At 41.4% G+C, this 16,950-nt stretch overlaps 1 protein-coding gene across 1 annotated transcript in view; it reads right to left on the bottom strand.

The window, feature by feature from the left end:
* LOC115372549 (AT-rich interactive domain-containing protein 5B-like) overlaps positions 1 to 14,123 on the bottom strand; it is a 66,297-nt gene extending 52,174 nt beyond the window's left edge. Inside the window, exons 1-3 of the mRNA XM_030070543.1 lie at positions 14,102 to 14,123; positions 13,516 to 13,770; positions 4,554 to 4,788 (exon numbers count right to left, since the gene is read on the bottom strand). Coding sequence (XP_029926403.1) covers positions 4,554 to 4,788; positions 13,516 to 13,770; positions 14,102 to 14,122 — 511 coding nt within the window. The 5' untranslated portion in view covers position 14,123. The remainder of the gene's footprint in view (positions 1 to 4,553; positions 4,789 to 13,515; positions 13,771 to 14,101) is intronic.
* Positions 14,124 to 16,950: the final 2,827 nt, after the last annotated feature.

Genomic DNA, 16,950 nt, shown 5'->3' on the forward strand with positions numbered 1-16,950 from the left:
TGTGGAAATCGCAGACGGGAGGCAAATATGTCTGAGGGTGGAAAGCAAACAAGTGCAAATGATACAATCTGCCCAATATTTGAACAGAGCACGGGTGCAGCGTGTTTCACAAAGCCCAGGATGCTCTCTCTTCTCAGAGTCACAACACAATGTTATTCTCGTAACGCCGCAGCACGTTCCCCTTTATCTGTTCCAAGAAACTGCCTATTCCTTCCCACGTCGCAGTCGAAACATAAAGCATTTTAGTCCCGAATATCGTTCTGTATTGTCACCAAGACAAATCAACCATGAGAGGACAGCATCTGTCTGTTTCCTTATCACCAGTCTCTACCCGCATAAACATTCTGTAACACTCTGAACAGACCTCTGAAAAGGGACAGAATCTACCCTCTACATCAAATTGAAATGTTCCGACTGAAATATTGTCGGATATCAACTCGGCGTATGTGCCAAGACTGGCATACAGATCAGACGTTGCATCAGAGGGAAATACAGTGCTTCCATCCCCAAGTGGACGAGGCACTAAAGCATCTTGAAATGCAATGATATAACTGGCCTGCTGCATCTTTGAGCCAAATCACTGTAATTTTAGCTCTGATCACGTCAAGTGAAGTATTAGGTAACTGTAATGCAACAGTGTTGGCTTATATAATGCAAACCGTGTATATCATCTCAAGCACACAACAGTAGATGTGTATTTTTTTTTAGCTGGAATGGTTATTTTTCTGCTTGACTGTTGCTTTGTTTGCCCCAGAGAATCACATGATCCTTCAAAATACTGAGGGATGAACCAGCTCCAGACGATAGGTGAGCGCAGGAATCAGGCACACCATCTCTGTTCTTTGAATGCAGGAGTCACAAGCTCTGACCTTGTATAATCCTCCCCATCATTTGAACTCAGAATCTGCTCACTGGCTCCCTGACTGAGGGCTTTGATTGAAGAAAGACAAGACAGAAAGCCTATTGAGCTATTTTGTGAGCAAGGACCGTCCTTTGTGGGTTTTTTTTTTTTTTCTTCTACAGCTCTGTTTCTCCCAGTACAAACCAACAAACTGTATCAGCAGATACAGCTCTCCAATGCCCGGCCTCGTAGTATACGACCAGAAACCAATTTCGTCAGGCAGCAAAGAAGAAGAAAAAAAAAAAAAATCAGGCCAGTCCTCTGGGGAGAGATAGAGGGACAGAATGTAAACTTCCTTGGCAAGCCATCCTTGGTGGATTGCACTGTAAAAAGAAGCCTTAATGCTCACTCCAATATAAAACAAATTGAGTGAACAGCCTGCATCATCTGATTAAATGAATTATATTATAAATTAAGTAAGTGCTGTAGAAAAAAAAAGATAATTCATAAAAAAATGGATACAATTCATTGCTTTAATTCTCTGGAATTAAGTTACCATTGCTGCTGATGTCAGTTGTTTTGTTTTGGTTTTCATTTCGGTTTTATAGACCCACAGTTCGTGGTGACAGCTGCATCATTCTCAAACCCCTCACATGCCAGGTCAGCCGGCCTCTGAAACACTGCGTCGCTTCTCCCAAGATGGCATCTGAATTATGATACCAATCGTCTCTCTGCCTCGCAGTTTTAAAAGGATCGCAGTGCTCGATGCTGCAGGATAACAGGAAAGGTCACTTGTTTTTCACAGTTTAATTCCTTTACTTTGTGCAAGCATCTTCAGTTTCAGCCCTCATGCTTTTCTGGGGAAAGAAAAGGGCTTTGCTTACTTGCCAAACTGTGACACTCAGTGTAATGTAGATCAAGAACACTACCCCTGTGATTCTGCTAGTCAAGACAAATTTGTCTTGCAGCATTTTTCATCTGTTGCCTGTGAGACAAATGCATAACAGTGCACTTAATTCACATTGGCAGCATGCCAGGAAAAGTTAGGATACGCACTTGGAAAAATAACAAAAAAAAGTTTCCCTCGATAACAACGGCACACTTTATTGCTCTTTAGCTCACAATGGTTTTTCTGTGCAGGCCGTGGTACTGCTGCAGTATCCTGTTATGGGGAACAATCCAATTCCTCTGACATAGTTACAGATCAGCCTGGGAATAACAATCGGCAAATACATCATTCAGGTTATACCGCAGGCAGGCTCTTCAGGCTCTTTGGTGTACAAATACAATCCCGAAAGAAACACAGAATTGTATCATAATAAATCAAAGTCAGTCTAATCAATGACCAAACAAAGCATGAGACTTCCAGCCATAGAAAGCTAAAAGGGCACTTTTATATCTGCTCTTATAATATTAATATTTCATTTCAACAGTCGGCAGCAGTGCAGTGGCGTATTTCAAACTTCTATGCAAGCCCTTGCTCACACTAACATGCATTCCCTTGATGAAACTCTCTCTCTCTCTCTCTCTCTCTCTCTCTCTCACGCTCTCTCTCTTTTTAAACTCTACCCCACTCATATTGTTAGATTATCAACAACAGACACACGACACAGAGGTAGTGAACAAACAAACAAATGGATAAGTGAATGCACACCACTGATTGTTGGTACGTAGTGGGAATTTGTGAGTGTGTGTGTGTGTGTGTGTGAGTGTGTGTGTGTATGCGCGTGTGTGCGGTTTGTGTATCTGGTGCCCTGCCAGAGCCTGAGCTGGTTCTGCTGAGTGGGCAGATTCTCTGGCGGAGTGTCCCATCGGAGTGACAAGTGCATTTAGAAACAGCCTGATGGAGTCATTAATGACAGCTCTGCTCATTAGCAACATACACACACACACACACACACACACACACACACACTCACACACTCACACACTAGCGCCTTAGAAACAACAGCGTCATCGCCAGGTCATTACACTGACAACAGCTAAAAATCTATAAACTCTCTAGTATACGGCACATTTATAGATAGCCATGATATGGAACATAATATCATTTAAGAAGCAGGCTGACACATCCATTTATGAAGCCAAGCAATCAAAATCACACACGCACGCACACACACACACACACACACACAAAAGGACGCAGGCACAATCAAACTGTATCGATTCGTGGAATAGTAGAACGACAAAGCGTCCATTATTGATCTCCTTGTTCTCTTTGCGTATGAGATTCTAACAATGTCCAGGGTGTATTCAAGGGCAGCGCAGCTCTCAGACACAGAAACACACAACAGCTCCTCTTCCTGGAAGATCCAAGCAGCGAACAAATACCAGAGTCATCAATAAACTACCCTGTTCTACAGAGAATAGGCTGCTCATTTTTTAAGCCGATTGCATTTTCACTTTCACACAGGCTTTAGACTTCTAATGATTAATAAAAATGAATTATGGAGGATCGTTTGAGGGAATAAGGCTAAAATTTTGGCTAAGGGAGCCAGGATTCAGGCTCATAACCCGAGCAGATGCATTGTAATTGCGGCTGTATTTTAGCATGAGATGCTGGCTAAGCTACATTATACCATTATAATCAGCATTAGGCATTACATCACAGCCATGTGAAAGGGAGGCAAATAACTGGAAAACAGCTTCAAAGGGAACATTATGTTCTTTCTGATTCTTCGGCTCAAATACCAGAGTTTCCTATTGGCTTCGGATGAGTCATCCAGAAAGACATGCAGCTTTATGTTGGGGCTGATTCATGGTTAATGCAGTAGTGAAACCCCAGCCCAACGCTAGAATCAAACATCTCACTGACACTTAATGGCACCATGCATATGATGAATACACCAGACAACCGAGGAAGCCATTCAGATACACATAATGATGATCCTTAAAGCCACTGAGATATGCACCCAATTATAATCTGAACAGACGGATATGAAGGTGTTAGAGGTATGAGATGCAGCGGATTGCAGTTTGATATGACTCAGTTATTTAAATACAACGAGAGACTGATGCCGAATTATGTGATTTTTTTTTTTTTTTTTTTTTTTTTGCAGTGTTGTCTTGTTCTTGTCGTACACTAAGAAAACAGAGTTGTAATTCTGTGTTATGGTAATGCGCTGGCAAACAGGCTGCCATTACCTCTAGCTTGCTTCTATTAGTGTTATTCTCAGCTCATTATAATGGGAAGAATTCCAACCACAAACTGATGAATTACTCCAGTCAAGACAATGCTTGTTAAACCAACCAAAGGACAATAAACATGAACTCAGCTCTGGTAGAGGAAGTACATGAACAATCAAATCGGCAGCCAAGAGACCGGAGGTGTTGTAGTGTCCTGGTGGCTTTGTAAACTACCTTGTAAACAGAAATGCCGCAACAACAGAAAAAAAAATAATGCTGCTAGGGCTAGGTGATCTTTGGCTGAATATCTTGATAAGGATATTGTGACAATATTGCTTATAAATGCTTACAAGATATAGAAAAAATAAATTAGTAATGTGGATATGATGACCAAGTAGGTAGAGACAAATAATGAAAAAGCTAAAACCGTCAATAAGTTCAGAAAGTTGCCTTCCTTTAGTGTAATGCCTTTAAAACCAGGAAAAGACAACTCTAATGCCATATCACGATATTAGGATTAGTCTCTTATCACAAAACTGATATAGTATCAATATATCGCTTGGCTCTAACTGTTGCAGGTCCTCACCTAGCTGTGCCCTCTCCCTCTGGATGTCCCTGAAGTTGAGTCCGCTGGTCAGGGTGCTCTCTCGGTATCGGTGGAGGGCCTCCCGCCTCCCGTTGGTCCCCAGCTCCCGGACCACAGAGGGTTTGAGGGGTTCGGCCTTCAGCCCATGGGCCCATCCTGAGAAGTCCGGTACCGTCCACTTCACCAGGTCCTCCAACCGCACAATCACCTTCTCGGACACTGCAATTACCTCATGCTGCAAGGAGGCAGAGCAGAATCGCAATTATAATCAGAGGCAAATAAAGGGAGTCGGTCAAATACAACCGTCTCGGGGTCCACGAGCGCCTGAGCCCTTCTGGGTCAAGGTCGTGGATTATTTCGACAGTTTGATGGCTCTGTTTAAAAAATTCTTGAATAGGCATACATAGAAAGTCAAAAAACATAAGAAACACCACAGATACACATAAGCAATCATCAGAAACGGGAACATAATCATGGCCGACGACAGAATGCCCCTATTTATCAACTAAACTGGTACATGCGTCCAGCAGGATCGTAACTATGGATGCACATTAATGTAAATAAATTAACAAGACCATGAATATGGATGATATGGATGATTACTGAATTTATGCATTCATGCCAGCGGTTACTAAATCATGTGTCGGTGGGTGCAATCACAATTAAAGACCAATACCATTTAATACAGCAGTGATCTGATATTCACCATGAATGTTGAGATTTTACGCTTTCATATCGGAAGTCAGGCTCAGCAACTACAATTTCACCTTGATTCTGGTCCCATAAAGTGTAGAGGAACCACATGAAATGCAATTTGTTATAGTGAGAGTAAAATGAATGGCCAAGGGAGAGAGGCTCCAAGCCAGTGGCCTCTCCAGCACTTCAGTAATTTTTAATGTAGAGAGGCGACATTATAGAAATACAATAAAAAAAATTATGTGACTTTTAGTATCAAGAAAACTACAAACATGCATGAGTAGTAAAGATGTTCATTGCTGGCACCGAAGCTGAATTTGGCTGTGGCGTCTGTGTGTGCATTCTGTTCAGCTGGCTTGCCTATTAAGATTTTTCTCTCTCTCTCTCTCTCTTCAAGACCTACTTCAGCATTTTTTCCCAAGGTTGCTTCAACCCTTTAAAGTGTGACATGGTAATAACTTTCATACCTGGAGAAGTCCAGTGGAGAGGGAACGAAGTGGAGATGTTTAAATTTGTTTCCGTTTTGAAGGACTAATGGCTGAAGTTACCAGAGGAGTGGAGCGGTGTGCAGGGAGATGGCTATTACAGAACTGGGGAAATCTGGAGGACAGATGTGTATAAGGAGACACTCAGAGGGGCTCGCTGCTATTTACCTTGGTTGTCTACCATTTACCAGGCATCTGTGTGCCCGCATACATAAATCTGTCTCACCTCAAACAGCCTATATATTACATACCTTACAATCTCGCTCTCATAAAGTGTCTATCTATGTATGTATCTATCTATCTTGTTTCATTCAATATACACAGACATTATCACATAAACATGAACACACAGCAACTGTTCAGACTGTTTCTGAGTGCACTGTCTATACATTTACTCCAATTCAGTTCTCTCATCATCTGCAACTACAGGCATATCAAATCCCAACCAGTTGGAGACAGTATTTCCTTATAAAGGAAAAGCCTGCGAGGGATAGCTTGATATAGCTGTGCCTCCCTCACTAAGTAGAAACATCAAACATGGGTTTTCGGTCTTCTTATAATGAGCTGTCTTCAGCTGTCAAGTGGTGGCGGGTGGTTGTAACCGGCTTTCCATGCAATGAAAAACTGACTGCTGTTTCTCCCTTCAGAGAAGGAGGCCATTTGAATAATGTAGAGCAACAGTAAATAGTATTCACCCTGCAGCCAAAAATCACATTGTATCTTCTCTGAATTAGCTACTGTACTTTGATGCAATCTACTAGCTGCACAAACGTATACAAAATCCAAAGGTTTCCATTAATTATTCCTGTACGGTTTAATTTAAACAAAAAGATGCACAGTATATTCTGATGTTGGATGCATGTTACAGCAGGCATGTGCTTTGATAGCACCCTAGCAGATTTCCACATAATTGGGAAAACATTAAAAAGGTTTCTGGAACAGCTACACAACTATTTCCTCGGAATCAATCACTTGAATGACGTGGCGTATTGTGTGAGTGTCAACAATCCTGTTTGGGGACTTGTTCAGCTTGAGAGCAACACACAACAGGTGAGAGCAATTCAGCAGCTGTCAACACAGTCCACAATATAATCAGTCTATGAACAGAGCCTCAGATCTAAAAAGGGGCTAGATCTATTAGCTCTGCTGTAAACTGTTTTGAGTTTACCAGCCAGCTGACACCGGCTGAAAGGCAAAGCAAAGTCTATAATCTACAGTGCAGTGCAGCAAATGCAGACAGGCTGTTAATAAGAGAGGCCTGCGGTTTGCATAAGTCACTATTTATGGCTGAGAAATGTTTAATCAAATCAATTGAAGAGATGTACAGTATATCCATGTAAGCCTTTCTGACAAGTTTAAAAGAAAAAAAAAGTGTTCATCTTTGAGTTCACAACAGGGTTTGATTGCACAAGCCCAACTTGTGTGGGGAAAAAAAATAAATAAAAGTATTTCAACCAAAAAACAAGAATAAACAAGAACAAAAGAGAAAAACATACTAAGATGAAGCAATGCCGGGATATCATTATCCAGCAACATGGCACAGCGGGGGTCTTCCAATATTATTCAGCGCTAAGACTCGCTGTTTCAAAGATGTGCTTTGGAAACTTGGGGCCTTGGTCTTCTGTAAACGCTGCCCATCCACACTGTGCTGTCACTCTGAGTTAGACTGCTGATAGTTTAGCAAACAGGCAGACACAGCCAGCAGGCCACTTGATAATATAGGTCAGAGGACTGCAAGCCCAGAGCCAAGAGGTGACACTCCACATCAGCAACATCACAAACAGCCGGGTGTCATTTCACTAACACTTCCTACACAATGATGCATTACACCACAGCACTAATGCACTGTTTTTTTGGTGCAGTACATTGAAGGTTTTATTGAAGGTTTTATTATTTTAAGCTGAATTAAAATGCAAGGTACCACATTCACACATTGCTATTACAAACTGCATTCCTCTATCAATAATTCATGTTTTTACTGTGGCGGTGTGATAATTTAATGTTGACTGCACATAACGAACCAGAAATGAGGGGGAAAAAATAGGCCTCTGCTGTGAAATGTAGATAACTGTGTTCCAGCAACCCATGACTCCTGTGATCTCATTGAAATTAAACTCACTAAAATCCCTATTATTCAATTTATATGGATACAGCGGCACACTGGCAGCAAACAGAGAGATGGACATTCCCCATTCGACATTCGGTGATCCCATTAGAAACAATGCACCCTGAAATATTCCGTGGTGCCTCTGAAAAATTCCCCCGTGAGAGTCCGCGCTGTGGTGCGTCCTGACTGAACAGTAAGGGAGACATTCCTGAATGTCACCGCTCTATGGCGTAGCGTCACATTGGTTGGACAGGACTTTCAGCTTGAGAGTCAACAGGAGCACTCCCAGTGGGTGAGTGTCTTTCTATACTGTGGACACACACACACATAAAACACACACACACACACACACAGTGCTCCTGTCATGCTGGGAAGGTTTCAGCCTGCTGCCTCAGAGAGGTCGGCACTGGAATTCCTGGGGCCAAAGGAGATTAGTAATTGAGTAATGGACATAGTGACATGGACAATGAGGAAAGAGAGAGAGAGAGAGAGAGAGAGAGAGAGAGAGAGAGAGAATGAAACACAATATGAGTTCATTATCTATCTCTCTTCTCCAAGACTGACCTTGGCTTCAGTGTCCCAAAACAAACTTATCTGGGAATTAAAAAGGAACTCTGGGGAGGAAGCCAGGGACAACTGAATTACAATATGTTTTTTGAGTCTCCCTTAAGACGAGATAGAGTTCATGGTGGAACATTTAAAAGGTGAAAATGATTGTGCCGTACACAATGCCCTGCCACTTAATACAGGCGGTTTATTTCAAATGCGGAAAGTTGCTTTAATACCTGCAAGGTGCTGAACTCATCTTTGTTTGCTGATTGCATTAAGAGATTACTTTTACGTGCACAATGGGTGATATATGAAGGCAGCATTTGTTTACAGATATAATGACAGAGAGAAATAGCTAGATAACAGGCATTTTCAAAGCCTTTCTTAAGGTGGGCAAGGCATCCATCATGTAAGATGACACCACAAAAAAGCTGTGTCAGCTCCTTTGAATCGCTCCTGTTTTGTATCAATGTCTTTCGGCGAATGCGCAAAAAAGACTTAGTGAATAATCATTTCATGTGCTCCATCTAAGAAAACCACAGCAAAGAATGAAAAATATTGGCTGGAGCATTCAGCAAAGACTGCTCATCTGTGGCTCCATTCTCCTCAAAGGTTATAATAACGATCCAGTGTAGCTGGGGGCACTGGAATCATGCATCAAGGCAAATGTTTGCCTGTTCAAGTGGTTAGTCAATGACAAAGTGGAAAAACCAATCTAAAGAGCCCCAAAAGCTTCTCATGTGTTGACAAACCAGGCGCTGCTAAAACATATCATTACTTAAGTCTGCAAAGTCATAAAATAGTTTGGTTGAAAGAATCAAAAGATTGTGAAGGATAGGAATGACAACTCTTAAACCAATGGGAAATGTTGGTGGGGTTTTTTATAGCCTTTGAAGTCCAGGCTATTCCATTTAAAAGGTTTTAAATTACACTATCCTAAAAAGCTGGTAATAATTTACATGCTATTTCAGCAATGGTGAGGAATTCACTGGAGGGCAGTGTTCAGAGTTAATGACTTGTTCTGCGGCAGGAGGAGGCACACATGCGCGCACACCACACATGCACACTAACCCCCACCCCCACCACCCCCCACCTCTCAAATTCCTGCCATTGTTGTGTGAATGGGGAGATTTGGTATAATGCACACACTGGCCAAGACAAGGGAGCAGTAAGGATGTCTAAAAAGGCCACAGTAAAAATGTGCCATATCACATTTACATTGAAGTCATTCAGCAGAATGACCTTATCCATCAAAATGCTGGTTGCATATCTGAGCCACTTAGACTTAACTCAACTAGCATCCCAGATGCCTGAATTACCCATTCAGGGTTTTTCCCTTAGGAAAAATCAAAGAAGCAGCAAATGAATACAATCTCATTTCCCTACAAGCTGGCTTTCCAAGCACTGGAACACATGCATGGACTACTGCCATGTACTGAAGAGATGGCTCTGGATGCATGCCAAAGTGTTTTCCACAGCAATCAATACTGGCCTACTGCTGCAGTCCCCAGCCTGTCAGTGTGTGAGTGTGTGTGTGTGTGTATGTGTGTGTGTGTGTGTGTGTGTGCCAAAGCCTTGTCAGCTAGAGGGACAGAATGGAGGAGAAGAGAGGTCAGATGAAATCAGAGGTGATGATAATAGCACATTAATATAACATGATCCAGAAATATTCTCTGCGGTTGTGAATTTCTATTAAGAGCGCCTTGCTGTATTTGCAGTAAAGTGGGATATATATAAGATAAGCATAAGCAATTAACCGCCTGAAGCTGAGTATACAATAAGTGGGTGTTGTGCAATGAGCTGTTATCTACAACAGCTCTCTCCTGGAATGGGAGTCCAAAAACAGAAAGCACTGCTGCTTGTAAGCAGTACCAGGAGGAGAGGCAGGCGATTTGGGGTGAGACGTAATAATGTGTCACTCAATAATGAGTTTTAAACACATGTGACTGTTTAGTTGGTGGCAGTTTGCAGGCAGACAAATAAAGCAGAGGCCCCAATAGAGGGTTTGTCATAATGGGTGAGCAGCCCTACACAAAGACTGTTTAAAGAGCAAGCAGAGCTCAACTGGTGGGGGTAAACACATGCTTGTCAGACGGAGACACAATGAAAAATAGTGCTTCCCCTCCACATATGGACTTAATAATTAACTCAGAATAAATAAAAATGAATATTTTGTCTTTGATGTGTGCAGTGTTTTTGTCTATAAGCCCATTAGCACATATCTAAGAATCCCTTTTCACTTGAATTTCTATTTCCATTCAAAGCTAAAGCTGGCTGCTTTTAAAAGGAATTGACCTCCAACCCTGTGACAGAAGAAAAACAAGCACAGTAGGTCATGGGTTGGTTCCTGTTGTCACTGCCTGCCTTGCACAGCACAGCAAAACACAGCGCAGGAGGGGTGGAGAGCAAACAAATACCTGAGAAATAACCAGGAAATTACATCATACTTCACCGTTGAGAACACAAGTGAATCAGTAATCCACTTCTGGTGAGCCGGTTCAATAAAGGTTGTTTTGATGTGTAGGTCTTGAAAAAGTTTGGTATTTTGAGGATATTGGCTTCAGGCTTAAGATAATTGCTATCTCGTGATACAAGATATGAGCCGTACAGCCACCGTGCCCACATGTAGTCTCTAATCTCACACAGAAAGGAAGCAAAATAGCAAGAGCTGTTTATATGTCAAATGTCAGACACCGAAGCAGTTATATGGTGTGTGAAAATATTCAAAGGGATGTATGAAAATGTGATCCAGAAATAAGTGACAGAAACCTGAAATGATACCGTGCTTGTGAAAAATGGCTTTGCCTGGAGCTGCTGTGCTTTTCTTGGCGCTTAAACCCTCTAAAACTGCTCTCTTCCTGATAACCACAAGTCATCAAGCCCATATCTGCATGAGCCACTATCATCACGCTAATCTAAGATCCTGATTTTGAGTCAATCAATTACAGATCTGTAATTCTGTGCAACTGTATAGTCATTAATCTGTCACCATTTACTGCCAGACTCCTGGAGAGAGGAGGCAATGTGTTGTTCATAATCTCCACTTCCCTATGTGACTGAAGGTGTATTTTTATTGTTTTTGCTAGCAATTAAAAAGAATTCATCTTTTCACACAGGCGGTATGTTCAAAATTGCGTATTGCAAACTGTCACCTTGTGGCCGACTTATGATTTCAAGGGTGATGTGGTTAATCCAAGTCCTGTATCACAGCTTTTGTGAGGCAGGTTTACTCGTCCTGCTTGTTTTTTGGATTATGGGTTGCATCTTAAAGCGCTCCTAGCTGACTCATGCGGTGAAGATTAGTGTTATGGGGCAAAGTCAGCGAGAATCTGAATGGGCTCAGTGAAGGTCATAAACTGACTTGGAGTTGTCAGGGTAATTTCCACTGTGTAATATAAGTAGGCCGATTTGCTGAGAGCATGAGGTTTGACAAGCCCTTTAATTGAGGTCAGCCTGCAGGCATCTATGTTGCACTAAGACATATCATCCTCAAATGTTATTATTTTATAGTCTTGCCGATTCTGTAATCAGAGTACAGCTTCAAAGCAATTGTATCTGACAACGGTGCTTGCATGTAGGATTGTATCCTGTGATGCAAGCTGCTGCATTATTCATGCAGTGAAATTGCCTGTTTCCCATATACTGTATTATCAAACTCATACATTCCAGCTGAGACTTCTCTTGTGTCTTTCTCCGTGCTATATTTACCTCCCAAATTCTTTGAGATTTGATTTGCATTGGCTATGTAGCCCTTTTGACAGTTAATATAATCTTTTCCAGATACCCAAAGGAGTGGAATGTAAGCACTTTGCAATGCAAATAAGTCTTTGGGAAAGGGGCGGAGCTGACACGTCGTTGCGCAAGCATGGCCTCTGAATCGACGATGCATGCACTCAAAGTAATTACTAAATAATTGCAGCGTGTTAAAGGCTAAAGCGAGAGGGCTTCAGGAGATGATACCCGTTCATAGAAGAATTCTGCCATCGCAGATGATAGCTTGTCTAAGCTGCAGGCCATAAATAGGCACCTTTTCATGAAAAGGAAATGTGATAGCCACTCTATTACTCAAGAGGAAAGAATGTAAGTAAACCATCAGCGGAAGAGTCAAGTACAAACCCGGCTTTGTCCTTCCCCATAAACAATATTACAGCAGCAGGCAATAATTTCCATCTAACCACAAGTGATCTAAAGAGGGCTAGCCTAGTAATTAAAGTATTGTTGTCGGTTGATGAGAAATATCAGCGGGGAATCAGTGACGGCATAAGAACAGATCATTTGTTTTACAGCTAGTGAGAAAAAAGTATTTCCACCAACTAATCAAAGTAATGTCATTCAGCGGAGTGATGTAACCGGATCACAAGCACCACATATGGCTACAGTCAATCATAACTATTGCATATGCCAACACCGGCGTACTGTAACACAGAGGCGTTTTAAGTGCTGTAGCAAACGCGAGCTGACAATATCACATTATACTGAAGATGAAAATTTCCACATGGAAAATTATGCAAATGACGGAGAGTAGTTAAGACGTGTCAGCACTGGCGTTGCTTTGAAATGTTTTAGGGAAGGACTCGCTCCGCTCTTTCAATCTTAGCAGGCAGGCGGCATTACAAAATATCTAATAACTATCGTTGCGTCCGATCTGAGGCAGTTTGATCTCATGCATTCATTACCGTTTCGCAATTTCCGCCCATGTGTCAGTATTTGACACGCATTATGAAGAAATGAAACGACAGTGCCTAGTCGCTGGATTCTTGCGGATTTTCCCCCTCTATAATACAATTAACCCCATAGAGCGCAGCGGCAGCCTTATTGAGCGCAGCTGGACAAGTGCACATTCAGCAGTTGACACCACAATGAACAAATAGGCTAAAGTAAAACTAGAGAACAAACACCGCTGTAGGTCAATCCTTTTACCGCTCCAATACATCAATGTCAGGACATCAATGCATACGTTTCTGAATGCTTATATCAACCACCGACCAGAAGCATTGCCAACACTTAATACAATAAAGATGCTATTCAATAAAAAGCGTATGGACATAAGAGAGCACAAAGAGTGGCAGGAGCGTGAGAAAACAATTATCATTGCATGGAATTATTCTTGGTAATTTATACCTACCTCTCCGTGACCGACTGTCCGTCCCTGGGGAGTATCCTCGGGTAAGAAATAAAGTTTGGAGCTTGATAAAAGTTGCTTGCTTGTTCTTTCTTCCCAGAGCAGCTGAAGCTCCGCTATGCAAATAGGATCCTCCGGTTTACATCTGACGAAGAAAAAGTCTCCGAGAGACAGAATCCTCGGTTTACCATCCCGGTTAAATTTAAAGGCTTTGTAGAATATATATGGTCCATGTAAACCGCAAGACGAGCCCACCCACTGTTGAGGAAAAACACCAATAGAGGAAATTAATGAATGGTTATAACCCCTTTTGGTAAACAAATCGCAGCCAGGTGGACATAAACAACAGAAAACACCCATGCGTAATTACGCAGGGTTTGTAAATATTACGTGGGATAAATATCTGTTTTCTGCACACATTTAGTACCATGTAACTATTTTTAGATGTTCAAAATATTACACAGATGTGATTATACAAAATCATATATGTCAAAGTTTTGTGGTTTAGGTACAAGGGTACAATTTCCAGCGCATAACGATTCGTGTAATGCGAAAATGAAATAAATCGACGGTTGATAACAAACGTTACCTTCAGTGAGTTCGGCTCCATCTCGACGTTATGAATTGATTAAACTCAACACGCTCTCCAAACTTGCTGGCTTGAATGGATTGCCGAAGGTCCTGCAAGGGCCATATCCTCTATAGAGTTTAAAACATTGTCTGTGGTCGATAAAGAGTCCTAGAAAAAATGTCTTGGCTGCGAGACAGACTCCAGAAAGAGTCGAAGTGTTAATTTAATCAAGCAAACGCGCGCTAATATTTTTTGTGACTGTCCATTAAACTTTGTCCCACATTCCGACAAAATATTGAGCTATAACTACCACCATATCAATAATCACACATCTACATTTAACATTATTTGTATATAAAATCCGTCCTTACCCGTAGCACAAAATAAACAGCCTATAAAAGGTTTATATTAGCCCGTAACTTCTGCTTTTATGCTCTCTGGAAATATGCGTCTTCCAGGACTTCTGTAAAAGACGTTCAGTATGAAAGCACATTTCTCACAGTAATGACACCGGGGCGCTTGCTGTGGATGCCTTCAAGAAACAATGTTACATGAAAGTTAATAGGGCTATCAAATGATTCCTCAAAAGGCAATGTGGGACCCATGAGGTAGCGGCTTTGCTTTGGGCAGAACTTAGTATGCGCTGTGGCTCAGGCGCGCAGGTTTTGGCTCTACTAAAAATAATGGCCTTTATATTTTGAGGCTTGCATAAGACAAAAATTGGCCGAATTAGAAAGCGGGCGTCACGAGACAGAATTCATGAGGCGGTCCATTATCCCGAAATAAATCATGTTAAATAGCTATGATGGCCATGTCGAGACAGCGGGATATATGTTTAACATGATGAAACCCATTTGCGCCATCAAATCCTGTTAGCATCCTAAAATCCTCTTGGTAATATAAATGAGGATGTATAATAAACGCTGGTCAATTAATATATTACGAAAATAATGTTAAACTATGAATCATAACTCGTGCTATATGTTATTTCTAATAGTCTACAAAGACTTGAAGGCTCCCATTTACATTAGTAGGGTGTTTGTCCTTTCTGTTAGTATATGAGATTTTATCAGGTGTCTTTATTAAGAGCAGGATTATTCATGTTTCGAAAAGTACCCGCACAGTCCACAGGGCTGTGCTGTTTCCTACTACCGTCCGTCTTTACCCTGCTTTTTATCTGCCACACAGATCACAGAGCATGCAACAGCGACATACTTATGACATCGGCTATTTCAAGTACAGTATTACGCAATACGCTTTTTCTGAAATGACGGGCAGAGCGTACAAGCGCATTGATTCACATCCAGCCGAGTGTTTTCCTGCCTACTAAAGAGACATATTTTCTCTGCTGCTGCTGCAGCTGCGAATGGCTGCCTGACATTATGGAGACATACTGCAGGGACTGATGATGAGCAATCAGTGGCATCAAGGCTGATGTAGTTAATGCTCCACTCATTATGTCACTGAAAGCTGTGGTATAGAAATACAGGAGGGGGGATTATGGGTAGCTGTTAAGACCAAACTTATGGTCTTATAAATTGTGACGTCAGTGGTCCCTTGCACTTCAAGACATATTATGAAACATTAGACCATAACATGTTAATATGCTGGGCTTTGTGGCACTCAGAGTTAAACATCTCATCACTGAGTGTATGCATGTCATGCACATATTTGGGATGCTGTTAGTGCATTGTGCATGCTGTTAGTGCATTTATTGTACACATTAGATTGCAAAAAGGTTTGAGGATTGCTGCATTGACACTGATTTCCTGCAGTGAATCCAATATAGGCCATGGGTCTTGGTATTATCTTTCCTGATTTCTCCCAAAGCCATTTCAATGACAGGATCAATGGGGTTGCATTGTTAATGGCAGCCAATATAATGAAGTCCCTGGTCAATCAATAGCACTACTCGAACCCTTATCTGGTAATTGAAAGCGCACGCTTGTCAATAGTCAGAGCACAGCAGTGATCACAACATTCTGATGCAAATACACTGCCGTTTAGAGATGGAACCAAAAAGCCGGACAGTCAATAGCAATGAAATGTGATGACATGATGTAGCCACATGCACAGCAGCGTACCCTGACTGTACAAAATATGAGGCACATTCTCTCAGTAAGACCTGTAGACCCTTTTGCACAATCCCCAGCTGAGATGTCTCAAACCTTAAAAATCCTTCTCTACCTTGTCTTTCAATTTACATGTCCTCCTCCTTCATTGGTACAAATTCAATAAGGCTAACCAATAAGCAATAATGATTTCATGAGGATTCACCTGATCAGCCATGCTTCACGAAAAGGGCAACTGTCCCTAAAATCTGCCTTTTCAATGTATTCATAAGTCACTGACTTTTGGAAATTACTGTAGGTACATGCAATTCTCATCAAAGGAACTGGTAAGAATTAGATGTTTTGTATATATAATAAAATGTATAGCAGCACACATTTTGTGAATTTGAAAGTAAGCATCTGAGTGCAGCATAGCATATGGGATGTAATTCTTACAAGCTTTTCCACTGCAGCCTCAGTTTACATACCCCAGCAGTTTTATTTTTTCCTTTTCGCAATCAGTACACTGCAAGCAAGTTTGTTTATCAGGGCATTTTACTTGGCTGGCTGAAATAAGCTCGCTTTATGAATAGGTCCTATTTCTTGTTTCTATTTCAAGGCTCTGACACAGAACTATTATGCTAATATCCTTTTACTGCATGAGTGAAAAAGACCCATGAAAAAAAAACTGTGTTTTTGTGAATAAATGGACTAAAGGGGCTTAATTATGAGGGTAAAAATGAATAAATATTTTTTCAAGTGGATACATGCTTATTTGTTGCCTATAGCAGAAATGCATAATGACAGGATATGTGG

Source organism: Myripristis murdjan, chromosome 15 (assembly GCF_902150065.1).
Source record: "Myripristis murdjan chromosome 15, fMyrMur1.1, whole genome shotgun sequence".
NCBI lineage: Eukaryota > Metazoa > Chordata > Actinopteri > Holocentriformes > Holocentridae > Myripristis > Myripristis murdjan.